Here is a 19,170-nt window from a genome sequence, read left to right as displayed (position 1 = left end):
GTTCAGTGAACCTTTTTTAAAATGCCTTTGAGTCAGTTTTTGATTCCTGGCTGTTGCCTTGAGTAGACCCTGCAGTTTTCTTGGTAAGGTTTTCCAGAAGTGGTTTGTCCTTGCCTCCTTCTTAGGGTTAAGAAAGAGTGCCTGGCCCAAGGTCACCCAGCTTCCTTGTGCCTAAGGCAGAATTAGAACACAGTTTCCTGCTTTCTAACCTGTCTTAATCGCCATATGAAACTGATTTCCTCATCAGTAGTGCTGCTTGAAAAGTTAACTAGCACAAGACTACAGCATTAACGATCTCCTTTTTAGCTTAAATAAGACACTGCATAAAAATATAAATGAACTGTAATCCATTTCGGACAAATCATACTCGAAATGATTAGCTTTGTCTGCTCACCAAAGATTCCTTATAGTTATCATGATAAAACATTTCAGACTTCACATTCCAGTATGCAAAGAAGTTATCCAATCGAACTAGCTGAAATAAAAATAAAAATAAATAGGAATTACTGAATATCATATTTAAAGTTATCATGATCCAATATCTTATAGGTATGCACTTTTATAGAAGTTATTACAAATATTGACAAAAGTTAAAAAGATGTAAATGGAATTACTGAAATTAATCAAATAAAGCAGGGATTCCCAACCTTTGCAACTTGGTGGCCCGGTGGGGGAGGAGGGGAACCGGACAGGTTGAGCTGCACACATGTATGGACATGCACAAGGCCACCATTTGCAAAAGTCAAGCTATGCGCACACACGTGCACACTGGCCCACAGCTCACGCAGCCCAGTTGTGAATAGGCCATGGCCTGGAGGTTGGGGGACCCCTGAAATAAAAGATAAGGATGCTACAGGCTGCTACAGAAGGATTAAATATGAGGTATTTTTCTCAGAATAATTTATCATATTGCATTTTTAGTTTTTATTTAGTATTTTTAAATTTTATTGATATACTGAAATAGGATGATGCATGAAAACATGTAACACGTTAGTTCTCGATTATGGACTATGACCATCAGAGCAAAAAAGGATACCTCTCCCTTGTATTTAGCAGTCAACAATATGTTGTTGTTTTTTAATGTTATTATTGGAAGAGAATGAAAGTCATTCAAAATTCCTTTGGATTGGGATAGCTAAGTATAGTATATAAATTCTAAGTATGTAGCGTTATAGTATATAGTATTATATAGTATATAAATACTAAGGAGGCAAGGTGTTGAAAAAGTGAAAAATTGTGGCCTGTGTGTCTGCTCTTCATTGTGATAGTTTTGATACTAAGAAACAGGCTCTCTAACACACCAAATGCTTGGCCTTCTCATAGTCCCCCATTCCCTTCATCTTTGCTCCGCTATTTATGAGACCTAAGAAAGTTCTTGCTTGTGTGGCAGTTGAAAAAAGTTGTAAAAACAATATAGCCACTTCTTCAGATACTGATGGTTCCCTGATTTTACTTCCTGAATTCAAAACCAGCTGAAACATGGACAATCTTTGGATCAGTTAGCAAATGGGGTTGCTATTTTTATCTGTTATTTCTAGGTGGTTTATGAGAAAAATAAACAAATCACTTTAGTTCCATGTACCAATGGTCTGTGAATCATTAACTGGTTATCACTTTACTAAGCCATGTAATAATTTCAACTTATTGATCAACTTTACCACCTTGAGTTCCTGAATAAAAGCAGGATATAAATCCAACAAACTTTTAGTCCCTTCACTGTATCAAAATTACAATATGCACATCAAAAAACTTGCCATGTATCAATTCAGTATAGTTGTGATTTAGCTCTGCTCAAAATGAATTAATATGTGAAACAAACAGCAAAAGAATGAAACCTCCCTTGTGCTTTACATTAACACAAACTTTGAAGGAGTCTCACAGCACATTCTACTCAACTGGATTTCCACCTAGGACTCTACCTTATAGAACAATTTAGTGGTTGCATCTTGAATACATGGATTCCAATTTTGATCTGAAGTCTGTAATAGAAACAGAAGTTATTCTGACATTACTTTATTGATTTACGTTGCAAGACAGAACAACATTAAGATTTCCCCCAGCTGTCATCAGGAACACCTGAGTAGATTTGTGTAGTGTTCCATATTTAGAAATAAAGTCTGAACAGAAGGAATCTTAGTCAGTTCCCAAGTATAAAAACTTGGGAAGTTTTTATACTGTGGAGACCACCCAAATTTCAGATCTGTTTTTCTTTATAAATAATGCAAACAATTTTATTCTAAATATTCAAAATTTATTCAATTTTAGTTGTGCTTTAATTAAAATTATGTTTATTCCACTTTCAAAGTTGACAAAGTTGTCATTTATTCCTGAATTACGATAAAAGAGGCTATATACATATTAAAAACAGAAACAAGTTTTAAATTAAAAATTTGAGCAATGATAATACCTGTAAACTTAAATTTTCAAGTGAGATACCAAATGACAGTGGAATATCTTTATTTGTGATCTGCAAAAAAAATCAAATATTTTTAAATATGCAACAATATAATATATACAGGTATACAACATGCAGGACGTAAAATTTGTAGCAACATGTGTGCCTTATAATAAAATAAGAGACATTTCTTGACATTTCTCTATGTATATTGATTTTATAAACCAGAATGATATGGATTGCAATGATTAACTTTGGATTAAGATTAGCTAAATTTTGTACCTTAGCTGCATGTTTCATCCTAATATTCCCAAAATAGTATCTTTAGCGTTCTACTCTACACATACTCCTTTATGTGTACATATTTTAGATTAGAGTACTGTTGCATAAAATAGTACTTTCCAAATTTGAACTACATTTGTATAATCATTATGGGCCTCAGTCAGAGAAAAGCTGTCTTTAGTTTTAAATCTAAGGGTAGGAATTTATATATAGTCATTAGTTTTGCAATCCACTAAAACTAGAGAAAGAGTGGATTCAAATGTTATTTGTTCAAAAAGTTCCCCAGCATTACCCGTGCTTTAAAAAATAATTTAATATGCAACTTTGCAATCAGACCATCACTGAAACCTTCCAAATTATAATGATACAATAGTCAAATAAAGACAGCAGTCTCAACTTTCTCAGCAATCACTTTATGGGTGAACAGAAAAAAGATTATCCTTCTATACAACCATCTAAAGTTATTATTCAAATGTTTATAATTTAACTGAATATTCTATGCACATATACTTACATCATCTTCATATCGTATATGGATGTTGGAAATTTTCAACTGAAGGTTTCTTATAACTTGAGTAATTAACTTTTCTATGAAAGTATCTTGCTTTTCTTGTGCTTTATCTAAATTAAGTGAATGCTTTATATTATTAAGCAATAAAGACTACAGTTGGTTTAGGTGCAAAAATAATATTCAGGAATACATAACAGGTATTTCTATACAGTATATTGTTCTATTTATATATTCATACAGAGAGATACAAGAAATAGGATAGGTAGACACTGGAGAAGGAAATGGCAAACCACTCCAGTATCTTTGCCATGAAAACCCTACGGACAGTACCAAAAGGCAAAACGATATTACGCTGAAAGATGAGGCCCTCAGGTCGGAAGGCATCCAATATGCTACTGGGGAAGAGAAGACGGCTAGTACTAGTAGCGCCAGAAAGAATGAAGCGACTGGGCCAAAGCCGAAAGGACGCTCAGCTGTGGATGTGTCTGGTGGTGAAAGGAAAGTCTGATGCTGTAAAGATTTTTTCTCCATAGGAACCTGGAATGTAAGATCCATGAATCAAGGAAAGCTGGACGTGGTCAAACAAGAGATGACAAGACTGAACATCGACATCTTAGGTATCAGCAAACAGGGGCTGGAATGCTAAAGTAGGAAGCCAAAAGATAACCGGAATAACAAGGCAAGTTTGGCCTTGGAGTACAAAATGAAGCAGGGCACAGGGTGATAGAATTTTGTCAAAAGAATACAATGGTCATAGCAAACACTCTTTTCCAACAACCCAAGAGATGGCTCTACACGTGGACATCACCAGATGGTCAACACAGAAATCAGATTGACTATATACTCTGCAGCCAAAGATGGAGAAGCTCTATACAGTCAGTAAAAACAAGACCAGGAGCTGACTGTGGCTCAGACCATGAGCTTCTCATTGCAAAGTTTAGGCTTAAACTGAAGAAAGTAGGGAAAAGCACTAGGCCACTCAGGTATGAATTAAATCATATCCCTGCTGAATATACAGTAGAGGTGACAAATAGATTTAAGGAATTAGATCTGATAGACAGAGTGCCTGAAGAACTATGGACAGAGGTTCACAACACTGTAGAACAGGTAGCAACCAAAACCATTCCAAAGAAAAAGAAATGCAAGAAAGCAAAATGGCTGTCTGAGGAAGCTTTGCAAATAGCTGAGGGAAGGAGAGAAGCGAAAGGCAAGGGAGAAAAAGAAAGATACGCCCAATTGAATGCTGAATTCCAGAGAATAGCTAGAAGAGATAAGAATGCCTTCTTAAATGAACAGTGCAAAGAAATAGAAGAAAACAATGGAATAGGGAGGACCAGAGATCTTTTCAAGAAAATTGGAGATGAAGGGAACGTTTAATGCAAAAATGGGCATGATAAAGGACCAAAACGGCAGGGACCTAACAGAGGCAGAAGAGATTAAGAAGAGGTGGCAAAATTACACAGAGGAACTATACAAGAATGAGCTTAATGTCCCTGATAATCACAATGAGGTGGTCACTGAACTCGAGCCAGACATCCTAGAATGTGAAGTGAAGTGGGCCTTAGAAAAGCTGAGCAACAACAAAGCTAGTGGAGGTGACAGTATTCCAGCTGAGCTATTCAAAATCTTAAAAGACGATGCAGTAAAAGTGCTACACTCAATTTGCCAGCAAATTTGGAAAACTCAACAGTGGCCACAGGATTGGAAAAGATCAGTTTACATTCCAATTCCAAAGAAAGGCAGTGCCAAAGAATGTTCAAACTATCGCACCATTGCACTCATTTCTCATGCTAGTAAAGTTATGCTTAAAATCCTACAAGCTAGACTTCAGCAGTATGTGGATCGAGAACTACCAGAAGTACAGGCAGGATTTCGAAGAGGCAAAGGAACCAGAGATCAAATTGCCAACATACGTTGGATCATGGAGAAAGCTAGGGAGTTCCAGAAAAACATCTACTGCTGCTTCATTGACTATGCTAAAGCCTTTGATTGTGTGGATTATAACAAACTGTGGCAAGTTCTTAAAGAGATGGGAGTACCAGACCATCTTATTTGTCTCTTGAGAAACCTATATGTGGGCCAAGAAGCAACAGTGAGAACTGGACACGGAACCACTGATTGGTTCAAAATTGGGAAAGGAGTCCGGCAAGGCTATATACTGTCGTCCTGCCTATTTAACCTATATGCAGAGCACATCATGAGAAAAGCTGGGCTAGATGAATCAAAAGTTGGAATTAAGATTGCCGGAAGAAATATCAACAACCTAAGATACGCAGATGATACCACTCTAATGGCAGAAAGTGAAGAAGAACTAAAGAGCCTCTTGTTGCGGGTGAAGAAGGAGAGTGCAAAACTTGGGTTGAAACTTAACATTAAGAAAACCAAGATCATGGCATCTGGCCCTCTCAATTCCTGGCAAATAGATGGGGAGGAAATGGAGGTAAGTGACAGATTTTATTTTCCTGGGCTCCAAGATCACTGCAGATGGGGACTATAGCCAAGAAATTAAAAGATACTTGCTCCTTGGGAGGAAAGCCATGGCAAATCTAGACAGCACACTAAAAAGCAGAGATATCACCCTGTCAACAAAAGTGTGTATAGTCAAGGCTATGGTCTTCCCAGTTGCAATGTATGGCAGTGAAAGGTGGACCATAAAAAAGGCTGAGCGCCAAAGAATTGAGGCCTTTGAACTGTGGTGTTAGAGAAGACTCCTGCGAGTCCCTTGGACTTCAAGACGATCAAACCGGTCGGTCCTAGAGATCAACCCTGACTGCTCTTTGGAAGGCCAGATCCTGAAGCTAAAACTCAAATACTTCGGCCACCTAATGAGAAGGAAGGACTCACTGGAGAAGAGCCTAATGCTGGGAAAGATTGAGGGCAGTAGAAGAAGGGGACGACAGAGAATGAGGTGACTGGATGGAGTCAGTGAAGCAGTAGAAATGAGCTTAAATGGACTCCAGAAGATGGTAGAGGACAGGAAGGCCTGGAGGAACTTTGTCCATAGGGTCGCGATGGGTCGGACATGACTTCGCAGCTAACAACAAGAAGACATTAAATATAAGTTCCTTTGAAGGGATGAATGCAATCACCTCTTTTTGCAACAAAAGATGTGTCTTCTAAACATGGAAGACTAAGAAAGGGTGCTTAGGAACTCATTTGATGTAATCATTGGAGATGACACAAGCAGCCATACTAATTGTGGCCAAAGTGTGATGGAAGTTGGTCAGTCAACCTTAAAATGGTGGGTTTGGATAAAGAAAAGGATGAAGAGAAAGGAAAACTCAAGACAAAGGTTCACTGGAATCCTTACAATAAATAGTGGTGCTTCAGCTGAGGGAATAAATTGAGATCCTCTATGTAACGTTTGTTACTGAAATATAACAGGGACAATGTCTGCTGCTGACTGAAGCAATTAAAGGATTATGTTGGAACCAGACTGAAATGACCATGTCTGCTACAGAAGTGAGGAGTTAACATTCAGAACCTCAGCCTACGATGATTCAGCTTCACAGCATTAGAAAATAATAAGAGTCAATAATTAAATTGGCAGACTGCAAGCTATGATTATTTGTGATTCCACAGGCACTTAATAATTCATTAAGTGCGTAAAAGGTCTACTGAATTCCTACTGAATTATACCTTTTAAGTGACTTATCAAAGAGGCAGCCAAACCTCAATATTTCATTTAACCAACAGCATGTATCCTATGGTAAAATACTTACATTTAAGGAAATGCTAAATATATGTCATAGGGAAATAATAAAGCCACAAATATAAGTGATTACTGCACAATTCTCGGAAATATTTTGATATATTTGGAATAAATTGCAATTCTATATTCAATATATTCAAAATAATAGATTCAACCACTTTTGACACTTTGACCATGGGATCTTTCAACATTTGTACTAGAAGCAATCAGCACGAAATAAAACACAATGTAGTCTGCATTTCAAAAGAAAGCAGCCTCAACTAGATTTCTGTTTTAATTTCTAATATAGTACATATTGGTAGATATAACCAAAGCTCCTTCAGTCCTGTATTTTAAGAATGAGATTAAAACATTTGAAGACCATTGGCTTAAAAGAATGAAAAACAATTACAAGCCAAAAACAGAATTCAGAATCCTAGAAACAATTTGGAATAAGATTTGTCAGTTTGTTTTAAACATTAAGCAAAAAGCTTTTGCTGCTTGTTTGATTGCCTTTAGAAGATTTCTATGAGCAGCAAAGCTTTTTGCTACTTGTCTGACTCTCTATATGACCTAGCTAGGAATCCTCTAAAGGCAATCAGACAAGCAGCAAAAAGGTTTCCAAGGACCCAGCTTCTGCCATGGCTGTTTGCTGCATGTGTTCTGACCTAGTCACTTTTTCTTTTGAGTGCAACCATTTCTTCAGCTTCTTAATGCAAGCTGCAGAGAGATTTTCTTTGCTCCCTTCCTTCCTTTCCTGTACTCTTCAATCTGGCAGTCACTCATCAAGATAAGTAACGTAAGATTCTGTCACTCTTTTTCCAGGCATCCAGTAAATTTAGCAAATGAGGTGGGTAAAAGGGATCAACATTGGAAGGGAGAGGTGGAGAATTTAGTTTCAGCACCTAATTGGTGGAGGAGTGGGAAGAAAGATCAACAAGTCTGTCCCTCCCAACTTTTTTTTCTGTTTTCTTTTTTGGAAGAAATTAGGTTTTGAGGGGAGGGAAGCATTAAGCAAGGAAAAGGGGGAAAGTCTCTTTTGGTATGCCTCTCCTGAAGCTGCCAGACTTGCATGCAGGCAGCTGGCTTTTCCAAAGCCTAGTGAGATCCAGGAGAATATTGCAGTCTCCAAAAGGCCAGCTGATCTGTGCAGAAAATTCCAAAAGCAGTCGTCATTTCCGTAAGGAATTGTTGGCGTGCTGAAAATGGTGGCTGCTTCCAGGAGGCATGGAGAGCAGGCCCAAGCACTGCAGGGTCCCAGTAGTAGGAGGAAAGAGGTGGGGGGCACTGTAGTATTCCCATGATTGGTCATAAGGGAAAATGACATAGGGGTGCTGCAGCCACTATAACTTTGAAACAGGGCAGTATACAGCTTTGGGGGGAAAGGGTCTTTTATAACTTCAAATGGCTGTTAAGTGAATGTTCATATCTCAAGGATTATCTGTATTTTGCACTTCTTTTTAAATTAATTTTATTGCATTTCTATTTATTTGCTTTTGATATGCCTTGTGAGCCATCATTCATTTGGCATTAAAAATCGAATGAATGTCAATTGCATATTTTCTTACCTTTGTCAGCAATCTTTTGTTTTGCATCTTCAATTCTTTGCAGTTCCTTTTGCTTTGCTTCCAGCTGTTGCTTTTCTTCTTTTTCAGCATCATATTTAATACCTAATATAGAATGGATTATTTTAATAATTAAACACAACTAGATTAAAACATTTGAAATCAAACAAATAGAAAATCAAGTCCTATTTGACTGTACTTACTCTCTGTACGAAAAATATTTGGTAACTATTCTTTGTACATATTCTGGCAATAAGCAATAAGTCAGCCTCTTTCAAGAATAAAACAATGCACTAAAATAGTTTTTCCTTTGTATGGTGTGTGTGTGTGTGTGTGTGTGTGTGTATGTGTGTGTGTGTGTGTAATGGTATGTAGGAATGATCCTGGGAGATGGAGGAAGAGCTAAACAACTGGCACTTAAAATATTTCTCAACTCCCAGAAGGGAAGGGGCAGAGGAGCGTTTCAAAAAGGACCCTCCATAGTTTTCCAGAGAGTGAAAGAGAAATACTTTCAGTTTTACAAAATGCTATTAATATAACTTTATAATACAGAATTAATATTCATAGTTGTAGTTGTCTGGAGTACCTCAAAGGGCTAACAATGTTCACATATGGCTGAATAGCCAAGAATCATAGAATATCTGCAGAATGTCCTATGTTCAGAATGTAAGAGCTGTTAGAGGCACACAGGCATTTTCATGGTGTTGTGAAGACTGCAAAATGTATCATTAAATGTTCAATACATGACAAGTTATCTTTATAAATATCACCAAAACCTGAAAGTTTGAATTTAGGATGAACTATTTTGTCATTCATTCATTGATTTGTAAACTGGATTATGCCTTTATTGTTATTATTCACACTTACATCTTCCAGGTGTTTTACTTTCATTCATTTCATTTCATTTCGTTAAATTTATATGCCACCCTTCTCCCTAAGGACTCAGGGCGGCTCACAACAATAAAAATTAAAAAACATAGAATAAAAAAAATTAAGAGAGAATTAAACAATTAATACAATTTAACCCAATAAAAAGCCTAATTCAAAATCGTAGTCAGTCCAGGCCCGCTTGTTGAAACAACCACGTCTTCAGGTCACGGCGGAAGGACCGAAGGTCAGGGGCCATCTGCAGCTCTGGAGGCAGTTCGTTCCAGAGGGTCGGCACGCCCACAGAGAAGGCTCCCCCCCTGGGGGTCGCCAGCCGGCATTGCCTGACCGACGGAACCCTGAGGAGGCTGACTCTGTGGGAGTGAACCGGGCGATGGGAGGTTGACATTGGCAGCAGGTGGTCTTGCAAGTACCCCGGGCCTAAGCCATGTAGGACTTTAAAGGTTATTACCAGCACCTTGAATCGCACCTGTAGGGCAACCGGAAGCCAATGCAGCTCGTGCAGGAGTGGTGTAACATGGGAGTATTGAGATACTCCCATAAGCACCCGCACGGCCGCATTTTGCACCAGTTGAAGCCTCCGGGTACTCTTCAAGGGCAGCCCCATGTAAAGAGCATTGCAGTAATCCAAGCGAGAAGTGACGAGGGTGTGGGTAACCGTGCATAGGGCATCTCGGTCCAAAAAGGGGCGCAACTGGCACACTAGGCGAACCTGTGCGAAGGCCCCCCAGGTCACGGCCATTACATGATCTTCCAAATTAAGCCGTAAATCCAGGAGGACACCCAAGTTGCGAGCCCTTTCTTGATTTGCAAAGAAATCTCTTTTTTGTAGCATCAATTTACCTAGGAAATTTTGGTGATGAATTAAGGACAATGCTCTTTAAAGTATCTTAGCATTCTTTAAAAAATGTTCTGAATGAGAACACACTCTTTCGGAAAGAACAAGTGTCATCATCTGGGAATTTTCTTTTATTCAAAAATGTTGTTAGATGCATGGGTGGGCTTTAGTGGCAAGAAGCTGCTATGTTCGACTTCAGTTGATGTGTCAGATATAATCTTTTAATGAACTAAGATCTAATTCTATTGAATTATAGTCACTACAATTATTGTAGCTGGACTTCAGTATACTCTGTGAAAGACTATCATTGAAGAAGGTTCAGAAGCTACAGCAGGGGTCTTCAAACTTGGCCCTTTCATGACTTGTGGACTTCAACTCACAGAATTCCTCAACCAGCGTTGCTGGCTAGGGAATTCTGGGAGTTGAAGTCCACAAGTCATAAAAGGGCCACGTTTGAAGATCCCTGAGCTACAGGCTACTGAGAAAATATTAAAGTCCTGAATAAGGATGCTAAATAAAATCATGTGGGGTCCTTAGCCTGTGAGCTACTAAACTCAGTTTAAGGAGCTGATGACAATCTATCCAGGTCTAAACCTCTTAGGACCCATTTTCTTCTGGAGGGAAGTATGAACAGATTCAAATTATTAGATGTGTTTGCTCACCCAGAAATTGTCCACTAGGCACATTTAGGGTATTAATTAAATCAACAAATAACAATACTAATTGCTTCTTACTTGCCAACCATAAATAATGTCAGATTTTAAACAATGACAAACACCAAAAAGCAACTATTTTTTTCAAACTATATGTGTATGTGTGTATGTATATGTGTGTGTGTGTATGTATATGTATGTACATATATATATGTACGTACATATATATATGTACGTACATATATAAATATGTACGTACACACACACACACGTGTGTGTGTGTGTGTGTGTGTGTGTGTGTATGTGTGTGTATTTTGGCTAAATATTATTTTACATATTTATTTTACACAGTTCAGTTCCATTTCTTAATAAACTTACTAGCTGTAGGTACTATGAGCAGATAAACTTCATCTAAAACAGCTTCAACTGGCTGAGTATAAAGATTTTTCCATGGTATTTGCAAATTTAGCTGACCTAGAATCACAAAGAAAGTCATTTTTTTAAAAAATCCAACAATATTTTTAATCATAACATTTTTAAAAAAAGGTTTCTACTTCAAAATATTTCCAAGTATCATGTTTAAGATTACATAAAGATTAGTTGTAAATTATACTAATAATCTACTAATCTGGGTCAAGCTAGGTGGGTATTCCTTATCTTTTTTGCTTGGAATTTAATATAAATTGAATTTATTTTCATCATAATTTAAAACATATCACCCATATCATATTGAAAAAATTGTGCAAACTCAGTTTAGAGATGGGCAAAACATTCTATACCACGGGTTGGCAAGCCGCGGCTCTGGAGCCACATGCGGATCTTTCAGCCTTCTCCTGCGGCTCCCAGCGAGAGAGAGAGAGAGAGAGAGAGAGAGAGAGACTTGCGCTTCCCTTCTCTCTCTCTCTGTGTATGTAAAACTGGGTGGGGCTCCTGCCTTTGCTGCATCTCCACAGGGAGTAGCAGAAAGCAGGGCAGGAGAGCCAGCCCAATAAGAATGTGTGTCAGCTTATCCAGAACAGTGTGAAGCAACCTTGCCAGGTGAGCAGAAGATCGGAGGGAGGGAGAGAGGGGGGAGAGAGAGGGAGGGAGGGAGAGAGAGAGAACTCATGAACAGCAGCCTCTATTTCTTTTTAATTAAACTAATTAATCTCTTCAATCAAGTTTCCCCCCTTGCGTGTGCACGTGTGTGAGAGTTGTGCGGCTCCCAGTGTTTTTTCCCCCTCTGGGAAATGGGTCCAAGTGGCTCTTTGAGTGTTTAAGGTTGCCAACCCTTGTTCTATGGACTGATCATCTCATGCACAAAACACATTAATTCTAAGTGTTTTGTGCATTTTATCGTGACACAGACCCTTAACATTTCATCTGGAGACAAACCTAGAACATGGCCATTCAATGCAGTGGTTGTTCCAAGATGTGGACAGGAAGAAAAGGGGACTATAATACGATACAGCAGAGTAAGGTAAGAAGTAAACAAAGAAAAATGCAAGAAGATTAATGGGAAAAGCAGGCAGGTTTGTTGGTTACATTTATGCAGCATTAAGTGTCTGTAAAGAAAGGAAAACATGTAATGGGAAGATGGGAGCAAAGTATACCAGGCTTGCCCTACTTTTCCACTAAACCCCTTTTGGAATTTATCGCGGCTAAAATATAAAATATGCAATACTTTCCACCTTCTGATTTAACATTTCCAGAACAATCCAACTGAATGTCCAAGCTATGATATGCTTATGGTGATTTACCATTCTACCACTACCATTAAAATGTTTCTATTTCAAAACTAAAACCATAGAATTTAAATATAAATCTGAATATTTTTTCCTATATGTATAAAAGCACACTACGACACTACTTTACTCATACTTGCAATAAATTGCTTACAATTTAGAAAATAAAAAGACCAGTGAAGTTTTTCTTTCATATATTATTATTTGTTAAGTTTGTACTTAACAAATTGTACTTCTCAATGGTTCTGAAGGTTTACATGTAACAACCATAAAAGGAATAAATAATATAGTAATAAATAATAATAAAGGAATGCAAATTGGGTAGGAGCAAAAAACAAATCCTCACAACCAAAAAGGGGGCTTCAAACATGCTCGCTCAAGACTTGGCAAAGAGATGGGTCTTCAAAGCCATTAGAAACACCAGCAAGATGGAGGGCAATCAAATCTCAGGGGGCACCTCATTTCATAGGGCAGGCATTTTTCCAGGGATCCAATAGATGGCACTGTCTAATTCAGGGGTAGGCAACCTTGGCTCTTTTATGACTCGTGGACTTCAACTCCCAGAATTCCTAAGCCAGCATGGCTGGCTCAGGAATTCTGGGAGTTGAAGTCCACGAGTCATAAAAGAGCCAAGGTTGCCTACCCCAGGTCTAATTGAAGGAATCCAGAATGCCTTAAATTGGCTGGGCAGGTAATACTGGAGATACTGGAAATAGGTATCCCTCAAGTAACCAAATCCTATGCTATATAGAGCTTTACAAATAACAACCATCTCCTATAATGACTACTAACCTATTGAAAGCAAGAAAAAATACCTCAATATTTGAATCTAAATTCAATGAAAGTAGACACATAAAATGTATCAGATATATAATAAAGTCAGATTAGATCAACCAAGAATACAAGAACATATTCTTATGTATTAGATACCATTAATAATCTGCTAGACAAAACTGTGAACCATAGAAGACAACATATTTTTAGCTAACAAATACAACTATTCTTTAAATATCTCAATTAAGGAACTATTACAATATAATACCCATTGAATGTAAATGGTTAAACATATAGGCTTTTAATTAATGATCCATATACAATTGCATGTGAATAGCAAAAACTCTCAAGAAGCCTTAATTTTTTGTTAGATAATAGCTGCATGATGAACCAATGCATTTCTAAGAAATAAAAACTCTTATCGTTAAAAATACAAATTTATTTAACTATTGTAAAAAGTTTGAAAATTCTCCTTACCAATATGACCTGCTTTAACTTTAAAGGGGACATCAAATTGATACTGCAAAGATAAATGTTTTAGATTACATTTCAATGACGAAAACATTATTGTAACAGCATAAAGCCCAGAATGTGAACAAATGCTTTTTTATTAATTCCTAAGACAGCATATAAACATGTATTTATGAAGAACTATGATGTAAAGAGCACTTTAGTACTTACCAATGCATTTTCTTTTATTTCAAGATTTTTAAGTGCTACAGCTCCTATTAAGAAATTTGAAAAAATCATAATCAGAGAACAACAAACTTGATTTACAACATTTTAATAGTCAGAAATACTCCTCTCATTAGAATTCGAACTATTTTAACAGAGACCTAGCAAAGTAAAAAATGCAGCACTTAAGACTAAGATTGCAAATTTATGTTGTCTTATTTATGAATCAGCACAATTGGCATTCCTCATGGTCAAAATTTCCTGATCTTGAAAAAAGCAGCCTCAGGAGCCAGTAAAAGGGAATAAAGGACAAGTTAACAATTTTGCATAGCATGCTAAGAAATATTTTCACTTAAAAATACATCCTATGGATTTTTATCCTTTGTAATGTAAGTAACAGACATACATCTATTACAGGCATCTTCAATAGTTACACATAGGATCCAGAGCATTCAGATTTGATCCATTGACTCTTTCATTGTCTTTTTCAGCCTTATACTACTGAACAATGAAACCACAAACTTATTTTTTATTGAAATAAAGTTTAAAAATTATAGGAATATGTTTTAGCAAACATATATATCAAATTAGAGAAAATAACAGGAAAATGTCAACAGTCTGTAAACAACTGTTAAAAAGCAATTTTTATAAACAAGTTTTAGCAAAAAAAAAAAGTCATGTTCTTCAGGACCGCACCTGTTAGAGCAAGGGTCCCCAACCCCCAGTCTATCGACTGGTGCTGGGCCGCAGCATGCCAGAAACCGGACCGCACAAACAAGCAAAGCCCCACCCATGGGATGCAGGCAGCACACAAAACCATGTATTATTCAGTCTGTGGAAAAACCTTTCTCTACAGAACCAATCCCTGGTGCCCAAAAGGTTGGGGACCTCTGTGTTAAGAGTACACCTAAATCTATTTGCACTCACAATCTCAGCATACAGTCATACTTACATACATACACACAAACATATACAAATACATACAACCATCTTCCATATGTGTTTGTGTGTGTGTGTGTGTGTACATTTAAATGTGGACAGATATTTTATATACACTGCCACACCTCCGTGCTCCCCAAACAGAATGATTTTAAGTTTCTTCATCAAGAGGAAAAGAAAATCTAAGAGCTTTTCATTTTCTTCTAGCAAAAAGGAAGAAAATTAGTTTTATACTGGATAGCCACAGCAATTTTCAGTAGGATGATGGCCTTTTGCTTCCCTTCTTATGAAAGGGCATCTCAGACATACAGTGTTCTAGCAGCTCACTAATGGGGAGATGAGTGGAGCTGCAGGCTCCATGGAACACTATAATGGCACTTTTCAAAGGCCATGCACAGTTCTCAGGCAATGAACTACACCTCTGAAAAGAGAATTGTCCATGTCAAAGCTTTCAACATATACTTCTGGATAACCACACATACACACACAAAAATCATTAACTGTAAAACTATCCAAAGTCTGTGTAGACAGTAAAGTCAACTAAGAGAATGAGAAATACTTTGAATTCTTTATCTAGCTGGGCCGCAAGAGATAAAAAGATGGCACATTATTAGAATCACAACATCTGTAACTCTTAAGTTTTAGGATGAAGTGCAGACTTAAATTAGCTTCAGCTAGCTGTTAAGCTGGTTTCATGTTGCACTCACAGATGTCAGGACAAGTCACCTTGGCTGATGTCACATTTGTAATAAGTGCAGGAAGCAGAAATTATATAGTTCTCTTATCTATATAGTGTTAAGTGGATATCAAAAAAAGAAAAATTAATACAAAAGTGTTGATCTTTACATAAAACCTGGAGAATAATTTTAGACTGGGCACTTAGCGATCTGGCAAGTAATAGCAAGAGCAGAGATACATACCAGAAAAACTAGTGTGCTTTTTATTGCATTGACTAACTAAATTATCACTAATTATTTTCCACTAAAGTTTAACACTTTTTCTGATCCACTTAGTATAATATTATGTGCCATTTGTAGTGCATCCTCATAATATTATATGGAACTACTTTGCTGGCTACTTTCTTTCACGTGAAAACCACTTACAATAAAAATGAAAGAAAATATGAACAATGGAATAAACATTCACAGAAAGAGTTACAAGGTCCTCTTGAAGGCTACATGAACAAGACCAAGTAAAATTGTTGAGAAAAATTCTTTGCTAACAATAAAACATCAGTAGAACATTCAGTTGTATCAACCATACTTATCAACCACTATAATCCAGAAAACAAGGGCTCAACTAATATTAGGTGATGGAAAAATTGAAGTAAGTGTGGACAAGTATTAAAATAAAGATAATAAAAACATATGATGCAAAATTCAATTGCATAATCAAGTTATGTTGCTGAAATTTATAGCGACGGATTAAACTATATTGTTTTCAGTAACTCAGTAGAGTTTGAAAAAATCTGTAATCTAACTGATTCTCGTAACCAGAATTTATTTAGTTGAGGCCAGCATCCTAGCTCTTCCCATGACAAAGGCCCCTTTTTTAACCAAATGGAAGTCCAAAGCAGATGCTGTTAACAATGCTTGCTCTGGAGCTGTAAGATAAGTTTACTTTCCATTGGCAATATTTTCCTCCTAATCCCACCTCTAGAAGTCCCCCTTCTCTCCAGAAGACAAGTCACCACACCTTCTTCCTTATCCTGACCCACAAAACAGACTTTTTCCTTCTCCTTATATTGGACACCTTGTTCCTCCATACTGTAAATAGTCAATGTTGACAGATGAAAAGCAAACAATGGTGGAACAAGTCTCCTTATTTTAAAGAAAGGAGACAGTTGTTGGTGCCACACATTGCATGAAAATTATTGTAGTGAAGGGGCACAGTGACCAGTCATGTGGGATGAAGCCAACTCTTAGTTTCTGAGCTAGATCTTGAACCAACTTTTGTACTTACTAAACATCTACTTGAAAATGTCACGTTTAGAATTTAGGTCTTTTATGAATAAAAGTACAGACTCTATCACTGAATTTCATTATCTGTCCCACACATACATAGGAGAAAAGGGTAAAATGTTAGAAAACAGACAAAATTACTACTATCTTTCAAACCCCAAGTGCTGTATCATTTGAGCTGATTCCCTAACCAATGATTAACATGTAATGCTTTTGTATTTATAGTTGCATGGATTCTCTTACTGGTATTTCGACCATTCTAAATTTAAGCACCATCTACAGTACAGTATATCCCTAACCACAAATAACTCCATTAGTATTAGGTATGCTTCTCTAGTACTCTCTTTTTTTCTATTCTCTTACTATTTATAGAACTATTTATAATAGAAATGGTAGTTTGCTCTCTGGGTTCTGTTTAACTATGATGCTCTATGAAATATTTATTAAGTCAATATTAGTTTGCAAAAAATATATACACTCTCTAAGAACAGGTAGAAGATGCATTTCATATATTCTAAAGTCACTAATATCAGGAGCTAAATAAGTTGTCTATAACATACAGAAAGAAAAAAAATACCAAGCTGTTTTTAAAAGATTTAATATACATAAATATTATGGCCTTACACAGCATTCCAAGTACTATAGAATAGTTTATTATCTTCCCCACAGCAAATTTAAATTCCCCTCATCCCCTCAACCAACCTGAAAAAAATGTTTTCCATACAGATAGTCCTTGACTTACAACAGTTCATTTAGTGACCATTTGAAATTACAATGGCATTGACTTATGACCGTTTTTCACACTTACAATTGTTATAGCATCCCCATGGTCATATGATCAAAATTCAGATGCTTGGCAACTAACTCATATTTATGACGATTGCAATGTCCCGGTGTACTGTGAACACCTTTTGTAACCTTCTGACAAGAAGTCAATGGGGAAGCCAGATTCACTTAACTGTGTTACTAACTTAACAACTGTTATTGTTGTTGTGTTGTTAGTTGCAAAGTCGTGTCCAACCCATCGCGACCCCATGGACAAAGTTCCTCCAGGCCTTCCTGTCCTCTACCATCTTCTGGAGTCCATTTAAGCTCACGCCTACTGCTTCAGTGACTCCATCCAGCCACCTCATTCTCTCTCCTTCTCTTGCCCTCAATCTTTCCCAGCATTAGGCTCTTCTCCAGTGAGTCCTTCTTTCTCATTAGGTGGCCAATTGAGTTTCAACTTCAGGATCTGACCTTCTAAACAGCAGTCAGGGTTGATCTCCTCTAGGACTGACCGGTTTGATCGCCTTGCAGTCCAAGGGACTCGCAGGAGTCTTCTCCAGCACCATAATTCAAAGGCCTCAATTCTTTGGCGCTCAGCCTTTCTTATGATCCAACTTTCACAGCCATACATTGCAACTGGGAAGACCATAGCCTTGACTATACACTTTTGTTGGCAGGGTGATGTCTCTGCTTTTTAGTGTACTGTCTAGATTTGCCATGGCTTTCCTCCCCAGGAGTGTCTTTTAATTTCTTGGCTGCAGTCCCCATCTGCGGTGATCTTGGAGCCCAGGAAAATAAAATCTGTCACTACCTCCATTTCTTCCCCATGTATTTGCCAGGAATTGAGAGGGCCGGATGCCATGATCTTGGTTTTCTTAATGTTAATTTTCAACCCAACTTTTGCACTCTCCTTCTTCACCCCCAACAAGGGGCTCTTTAGTTCCTCTTCACTTTCTGCCATTAGACTGGTATCATCTGCATATCTTAGGTTGTTGATATGACTGTAGTGATTCACAACAACTGTAGCAAGGAAAGTCATAAAATGGGGCAAAACTCACTTAACAAGTGTCTCACTTAGCAACAGAAATTTTGGATCAATTGTCGTCTTAAGTTGAGGAGTACTTTAATACCAGGTTGTCAAAGGGACATATGTAAGGCAGAATAGGTTCTCAGAATAGGAAACTCACAAATGAGCTCAATTTGGTTCACATGGGCCACTCAGGAAGACATTGGGAATTGCTCTGTAAAGTACCTTTACTTTACTGACAGTATTTATCATAAGAAAGGAAAGAAACCTAACACATAAAATAATTGTAGAATAATAAGGCTGGAAGAGATCTTGGAAGCCTTTTAGTTCAACTACCAACCCACAGCATAAATCCTTTAACATTCTTACAAAAAGTGAGAACTAAGTTATTTTGATTTTCCAGCTTTTAACAAATGATATTTGCTATAATCACAGTTTGGGAATCTAGCTGATATCTAGCTAAATTACAAGTCACAAAA

At 37.3% G+C, this 19,170-nt stretch overlaps 2 protein-coding genes across 4 annotated transcripts in view; one reads left to right on the top strand and one right to left on the bottom strand.

Annotated features, from left to right (window-relative positions):
• LOC310635566 (guanine nucleotide-binding protein G(q) subunit alpha) overlaps positions 1 to 19,170 on the top strand; it is a gene marked incomplete at its 5' end in the record, with an annotated part of 284,223 nt that overhangs the window by 241,275 nt on the left and 23,778 nt on the right. The gene's annotated exons all lie outside the window — the stretch shown is intronic.
• The window catches only part of VPS13A (vacuolar protein sorting 13 homolog A), a 113,007-nt gene that overhangs the window by 88,840 nt on the left and 4,997 nt on the right, over positions 1 to 19,170 (bottom strand). For all 3 annotated transcript variants that reach the window (XR_014491239.1, XM_083352880.1, XM_083352881.1), the window contains exons 2-9: positions 14,003 to 14,046; positions 13,799 to 13,841; positions 11,202 to 11,297; positions 8,448 to 8,549; positions 3,192 to 3,298; positions 2,408 to 2,467; positions 1,920 to 1,979; positions 395 to 475 (exon numbers count right to left, since the gene is read on the bottom strand). Coding sequence is in view for 2 of the 3 variants with exons in the window: in XM_083352880.1 (XP_083209006.1) it covers positions 395 to 475; positions 1,920 to 1,979; positions 2,408 to 2,467; positions 3,192 to 3,298; positions 8,448 to 8,549; positions 11,202 to 11,297; positions 13,799 to 13,841; positions 14,003 to 14,046 (593 nt within the window). In the remaining variant the exon portion in view is untranslated. The remainder of the gene's footprint in view (positions 1 to 394; positions 476 to 1,919; positions 1,980 to 2,407; positions 2,468 to 3,191; positions 3,299 to 8,447; positions 8,550 to 11,201; positions 11,298 to 13,798; positions 13,842 to 14,002; positions 14,047 to 19,170) is intronic.

This window comes from Vipera ursinii (assembly GCF_947247035.1).
Source record: "Vipera ursinii genome assembly, chromosome: 2".
Lineage (NCBI taxonomy): Eukaryota > Metazoa > Chordata > Lepidosauria > Squamata > Viperidae > Vipera > Vipera ursinii.
The sequence above is the reverse complement of the archived record's forward strand: the minus strand, read 5'-3'. Positions and strand labels throughout refer to the sequence as shown.